Source organism: Etheostoma spectabile, chromosome 6 (genome assembly GCF_008692095.1).
Source record: "Etheostoma spectabile isolate EspeVRDwgs_2016 chromosome 6, UIUC_Espe_1.0, whole genome shotgun sequence".
NCBI lineage: Eukaryota > Metazoa > Chordata > Actinopteri > Perciformes > Percidae > Etheostoma > Etheostoma spectabile.
The window spans coordinates 27,533,298-27,540,473 of NC_045738.1; the positions used below are offsets into that span (position 1 = coordinate 27,533,298).

General features: G+C 37.9%; 1 protein-coding gene across 1 annotated transcript in view; it reads right to left on the bottom strand.

The window, feature by feature from the left end:
- plekho2 (pleckstrin homology domain containing, family O member 2) overlaps positions 1 to 7,176 on the bottom strand; it is a 38,088-nt gene that overhangs the window by 7,494 nt on the left and 23,418 nt on the right. Inside the window, exons 2-3 of the mRNA XM_032518484.1 lie at positions 4,708 to 4,857; positions 3,980 to 4,102 (exon numbers count right to left, since the gene is read on the bottom strand). Of these exons, the coding sequence (XP_032374375.1) occupies positions 3,980 to 4,102; positions 4,708 to 4,857 (273 nt within the window). The remainder of the gene's footprint in view (positions 1 to 3,979; positions 4,103 to 4,707; positions 4,858 to 7,176) is intronic.

Below are 7,176 nucleotides of genomic sequence, written 5' to 3' on the forward strand. Positions count from 1 at the left end.
GGGGAAGGGTCGGCCGGTAATAATCATGTAAAAGAAGAACAGGGAAAGTTGTGCACATAGCTATGTCGATGCTAAAACACAATATTGTTCAGCCCTATACCGGGGTATTTCATAATTTCAGCAAATGGAAAGAGTACTGCAATGCTGTGTGGAGGGAGCAGCTGTGGTGTAAAGGTTAGACTAGCCGGTGGCTTGTAAGTAGAGGGCTCAGACCTCAGACTGACAGGTTAAAGCTGCGTATTAAAATGTTTCTCATTATTAACTGCTGAGTTGCCCTTCCAGCTGTTCTAGTGTGGAGATGCTAACAGGTAAGGCTGTGGCAGGTTTCCCCAGTTATTATGGCGGGGTGTACCACAGTATATTTGCTTATTAACCATATCTTGGATAAATAATTAGTATTTCAAAAGACTCACTTTGTTAGAGCTGACCTCAATGAGGAAGTAACAACAACAGTGAAACTGTGCTGAAGAGGTTCTTCTATGGGGTTATTTTTGTAGCAAAACGATTTGCCATGTATGTGGATAGTTGTGCAACTGTATCTCAATCCATGTGTGCATAGACAGATTTGTAAGTGTGTAAAATAATCTCTAAACTGTAGTGAGACTTGTGAATGTGTACAGAAACTGCAAATGTGTATTCAGAATCCATGTGTGGTAATCACATTTGTAAATGTGTAAAAACCAGGGACGTCACTAGGATTTAAAGACAGGGAGTGCTTAGTCCCCAGGGTATTTGTAACTTGTAATTTGCACTCACATCTTCTGTTACTGGATTAGAGCTACACTTATGACAACAACCAGTCAAGGAACCAAGATGTTAACAAGTAAAAAGTGACAGACATATCCTCTTCTTTTCATTTCTACTCTAACAAAAGTTACTCTAATGTTAGCTTTTAGACACATCAAAGCTGCATGGGGGAATATAGGCCCGACTTTGCTCCTGATGAGCTCTTCTGTAAGTAAGGACTTAAATGCTATCTGTCTACTCATGTAAATGTGTGATAAATTAATAGCATACCATATCGAATTCCTCTCTCTGTAAGATAAGTTGTCCAAAGAATGCTATTTAATTACACTAATTACTGTAACTGCGCAGTGGATTGGTTCAATACGCTGTGTAGTTTGGCTTGCATACAGTATACCCCAAGAACCAGAATTTGAAGGTCACAGGGAAATTTAACAACACAAGTTTGAGCGCTTCTCAAACAAAGATAATATATTCTGCCAAATGGTATATACAATGTATGATTTAAATCAACAATTATTGATATTGATAAAGATATTGATAGGGATCATATATAAAGCGGCTACTGTCTAAACTTAATAACCTGATGGCAGAAGGAATAAAAAAAATTTGGAGGAGCGACTAAAGAGTAGAGACGAGACGGGATGAATCCTCTGGTTACTTGCAACACCCAGGTCTGCATCACTCTGAAAGCTGCCAGCCAGTAGATACCAAAGCAAAGACACGGTCTTGATCTTGATAGCACAACAACTCTTTGTACTTCTATCTAACTTCTGACTTTTTGGCTATTATGTAGCTGGATATATAGCCTATTCTTTGTTGCGTCTGTCACTCCCTGATGTAAGTTGAGTGCAGATTTGAGTCGCGCATACTCAGATTTAAACGGTTTATCTGCTTTGTTTTAATGCCGCTTGGCTGTCTTCAGTAGCCAGCTCTCTACCTCGCTCGTCCACAAACTGTTACCTTGCACGCGGGCGCTCGTTTAGCCTCTCACACTACCATTTCGACCAGCTGATAGTTGTAAAATAGAATAAAAACAGTTCTTTAACATTATCTGACCAGTGTATTGAAGCAGCTGAGTTGTAAAGGTTAACGGTGCTCGGTTAGCACAATGACATCATGTTAGAAAGCACAGACAAAACGATTTGTCATAAACTAAGTAACAATAGTGTTAGCCACATTGCTAATGACATTGATGACTAAGCCAAACGGTGCTGCCACTACTATTTTAGTGATTTAAACGCAATCTGTTTCTTGCAGATTGTCAAGTTACTGAAAAGACAGCTGTTAGAAGGTAACATATGAAGTCAATGCTAACTGTGACAGCTGTAGGGCAGCTACTATTAGCTTTAGCTGTCTCAATGAAGCTCCCAGCTAAGCTCCTATAACTCGCGACGCAGTTAAGAAACCAGAAAGAGCTAACATGAACATTTTGGCTTGGTAGATGTTGATTTTAAAGTCATGTTAAAACTATTCCCCATCCTTCTTCCAATTTTCAGCAGCGGGCAGTTAACCCCCACACACACTAACGTTACTTGGTACGTAACGTTAGATCACAATGCCTTGTGTTTCTTACTCCCATAACATATTGTTCATCAGACATGAGAAGAGGGAGATTAGCTAACGTTAGCCAACTTATTTATAAAAAAAAAAACTCCCATTCACATAGTAATTTCAACATTTGAACAGCTTTGATTTTTTTGAATTATATTTGATTTTTGTAATTCGTTGGTCTTCATTAGTTGGTAGATGTGTAGACAAAACAGTAAATGTGTACATAGATACACATTGGCTGGAAATATAGACAAGATATCAGTTACAACTCAGCAGTCCTCATGTGACTTTTGCTACACTATGGATTTCTGGAAGACAATGCAAGACAACTTTGACACTTTTCTATTAGCATTTAGTTTTTGCCTAATAATAATAATAATAATAATAATAATACATTCTATTTGTATAGCACAGTTTTGCAACACTTAAAGAGTTTAAAAAGAAATTCACACAAAACTCCACACTAAAATCCACACACATTATTAAACATCGAAAGCAGCTCCAAAACGTTGTGAGTTTTGAGATGTGATTTGAAAATGGACACGCTTCAGACAAACTGCCTCAGGAATAGTCATTACTATTAGTATCAAACAGGGGTAACAAGACTGAAGGCCCCCGCCCCAAAGCAACAATTGCAAAATCGCTATCATCAAGAGCATGTAGCCTATACTTCCATAATAACAAATCAGGCATGGCTCAGTGGAGATCTATGTATTTACAATAGCCTCAGCATAAAATGCATTCAAGAGACAGAACAGATGCACAAATGTTTAACATAACGTTTTACAATGGACCTTTCACAGAACTTGGTGGCTAAAGAGTAATTATTAAATATTTCAATATGGAGCCAATCAATTATCTTTTGACTGCAACAGTGAAATAAAGCAGACAGCTAGGGAAGCCTTAACTTAAAACCAGAGATTGTTTCTAATATACCAGCCATGAAGCAGGCCATTAGTGTGTATGAAGTCAAAGTAAACCAGTGGCTACACTGTTGCATGTACTGTAGTTCAAAGTCGAGCTCATGTTAATTGTTTCACAATCAACTACGTATATCAACATTTTCTGTTGATGCACTATATATTGTTATTATTTTATTTGGCTCCCTGTCATCTTTATCTGCCTCCTTCTGATCACTCTCTGCCTCTGGCTCTCTCTCTGAATCTGCAGCCTCTTCTTCCTTCCTGTCATCTTCATCTGCCTCCTCCTGATCACTCTCTGCCTCTGGCCCTCTCTCTGAATCTGCGGCCTCCTCTTCCTTCCGCACAGTCAATTTTTCCTTTCCATTTACTTATTTCCGCAAAATTGAATTGAATCTCCTTCTGTGGTCTTCTCCTGCTCTGACCCGCCTGGTCTCTCCAGTTTACTGCCTAGCTAAGGCTAGACAGCCAATCACAGACATTATTAGATCTTGGTAGAAGCATGATGCAGGCTTATTAGCTCACTGAAGCTGATGAGATTTACTCCTTATGTATTAGATGACGAGGCATTTTTCAATCCTCAGTATTTAAGAAGCAATTCGGTCGGTGCTTATAAAGCATTGAAATCGGTACCCAGCCCTACAGCTAAAGCTATGTTATGTGAGCAAACACATCAATTCTATTCAAATACTGCCTTATTTGATTACTTACCGTAGCATGTACCCAAAATTCAACTTTCTCCCAAACATCTCTTAGCTCACCTTATTTCCTGACTTGGGTGATCGGATCAGAATCAGTCTGTGCTTCTTCTTAAAGGGGCTCTTTAGTTCATGGCATTTATCATAGTTTTCCAGGTCAAGCCTCTCTAAGCAGTTCTGCAGGTCCTGCAACACAAATTCACTGGTAAATGATTTGCCTATTAGGTCATTTGATTTACAGGATAAAGATTACATAATTTTAGCATTTTATTTATATCAACAAATCAACATTCTACTAACGACTACCACATTGTCCTTGTAAACTCAGCCTGATAAAGTTGTATAGTCTGTTGGGCTGCGACTAACAATTATTTTCATAGTCGATTAATCTGTTGAATAATTTCTGGATGAATGGATTAGTTGTTTGGGCTATACAATGTCAGAAAATGGTGAAACAAGTGGGCTCACATCCTCACAGAGGAGAGAAGAAAACTAGAACATTCACATTTAACATGATGACATCAGAGAAGTTAGACTTTTTTTCATAAAAAAATGACTCAAACTGATTATCAAAATAGTTGGTGATAAATGTAATAGTTGACAACTAATGGATTAATCCTGATGTGAATGTATCATACTTATGTTTGGACTAGAGCTTTCTGTGATTTAAAAAAAAAAAGCAGAACACAAATCTGACATTCCACCAGTAACATGACACTGTGCAGTGATATGATGTGATAGTCAAAGTTATTCATGTAGGGAGATAACTTGTGGCAGAAATAGAAGTGTACCTCATTTTCATACACCACAATCTCTGTCTTCTCCACATGAACGTAGCGGTCCTTATAGCTGGCCAGCAGCCTGCCAGAGCCCTTCTTCACCCAGCCGGCCTTACCCAGGAACTTTGGTTCTTTACTCTGGGCTGGGTCCCCTTTTGCACCCTGCAACAAAAGAGGAAGGAAATCAAACTCAAACACGCACACGCACACCAGTGTAATAGCAGAGTGCAGACTGCTACTATCACTTTCCGTTTGTCATTGTTACTAAGTGGTATTACAAAGTATATCTGTACTAGAAAAGGACTGAACTGTTGACTAAATGGTGAACTATACCAGCATGTTATACAATCTGTACAATCCAAACACTATTTATTTTACTTAAGCCTCATGTTGTCCTTGGATCAAATTTGACATGTGCTCATAAAGTTTCTTTATCATAAAATTTGGGTTTGTTTCAACTACATTGTCAAAAAAATATAAATAATGTGGATGGTTCCATAAAATAAATCATATATAATCTATCATATATATATAAATATATATAGACAGTATATATATAATAGATCAGTTCATTACTTTCATTGAATTTGGGTGTTTTATTCAATTTTATAGCATGTTGGGGAAAAAAATACAAATGAACATTGAAAAAATTGACAAAATGTCTATAAAAAAGATTTTAAAAAAGTGGGAAAAAAGAAAAAAAACTTCAAGAAAGTGCAAAAAACAACAACAAAAACATCCGGAAAAGTGACAAAAAACTTGGAAAAAAGTGACAAATACGTTGGGAAAAGTGAGAAAAACTGTCGACCAATTTTAGTTTAAATTTTGACCCAGAAAAACAAAACGTTGCAGGTCGACGAGAAGACAACACAAGGGTTAACCTTTACTTAACCAGGAAAAGTCCCATTGAGTTACAGTAACTCTTCTCCCAGGGAGTCCTGGCCAAGACTGGCGGCAAAAAAGTTTCAAAATACATAAAAGACAAGACAAAGGTTACACCCCAAATCTCTATACATACACTATAAATACCAGAACACAAACAAGACCACATTGCACTCAACTTAAGCTAATAAATAGAGTCAAGACGCTTTGGGAAATACAAGCAGTGTAACCTGACAAGTTATTGTATTAACCTGTGAAGATACCGTCAATGTTCTTCTGGGCTCCATATTGTATTTGGAAATATGCATCACCTGAGCACAATATAAACTTAAAGGTATATATAATATAATGGTCATTTTCAAGTTCGGACACAAATAATGTTACGACTGAGTATATAATGTTAGTGAGTCAAAATGCGTGTCACGCAGTACTCTCAATAACGTATTAGTAAGACTTCAGCTAGTATGTAATGCCTTCTTCCTGTTTTGACATTCATGTGTTGAAGTGATTTCCATAAAAGAATCAGCCAAATATTGACATCTTCAATATCAAATGATATCTGCCCCATATGCTCTAGGGCAGTATGTCATTTCATACATTCTAAGCAGAAGTATTAACAAAATACAGCTTGCAACCACTCCCAGTTCTATAACGTAAAACATGGTGATGTTCCTAAGAAGAAATGTGGCTGTGCCATCACGTTAAGCTCAGATCGAGGTTGTGCAGTGAGTTCCTCTTACATTGGGTGTTTTTGCTAGTTTGGTTTTAGCGAACGTGGGCTGAGGCCTATTAAGAACAGCAGCCCTCACTTTTTATCAGAGGTTTTCATTTCTGCCCCCAGTGCCTCTTGACACATCTCACCACAGACTATTTCACCTTTGGGCAGTATTTATTTTGATCTTTGCTCTGCACATTAGCTTCCTACATGTTTGGTCGCATTGCTATTTGTCCACAGATGGCTAGTGAGTGATAGCATGTCACTTCTGCTAACAAAGCAGCCACAGAAAGGACAGTATCAGGGTACAAATAAAGAGCATGACAGCGCAGCTGCTACACAACACAAAACACACACTACTGTGAGGATTAATAATGAAACTGTGGGCAAAATGTAAAGGAACTGAAACACTTGCTGTAATGGTAAAGACTGCTGCATGCGGTGTTCAGCCAGTGCATACGTATACAAACAATACCAGTGTGTTCTGGTAATGAAGGATGCAAAGAACACCTTTAAAAAACTCAGCAGTTACAAACGATTTTGATTTTTCAATTTCAGAAGAAAAAAACAAAACATCCATACAAACTTCTCAAACCACTCCTCCAGCTAGCCCACTTCAACACTGTCCTCCGTACGCTCTTGTTTGTTGATTTCACTTTAGCCACAATGTGGTTGTGTGCAACAAACAGGAAAAGTTAACTGTGGTGGAAACACCATGGCATTTTGTTGCTAAACTCTTGCTGTGGTTCCACAAATCAATTTTGAATTTATGTTTGAATTATTTGGAATTATCGTAGAATGTTCCTCATTTCGACAGGATGTCCGTTACCTTCCTCTTTCTTTGTGTGGGTGTTCTAAACTCTGGTGGATTTCTGAGGACTATG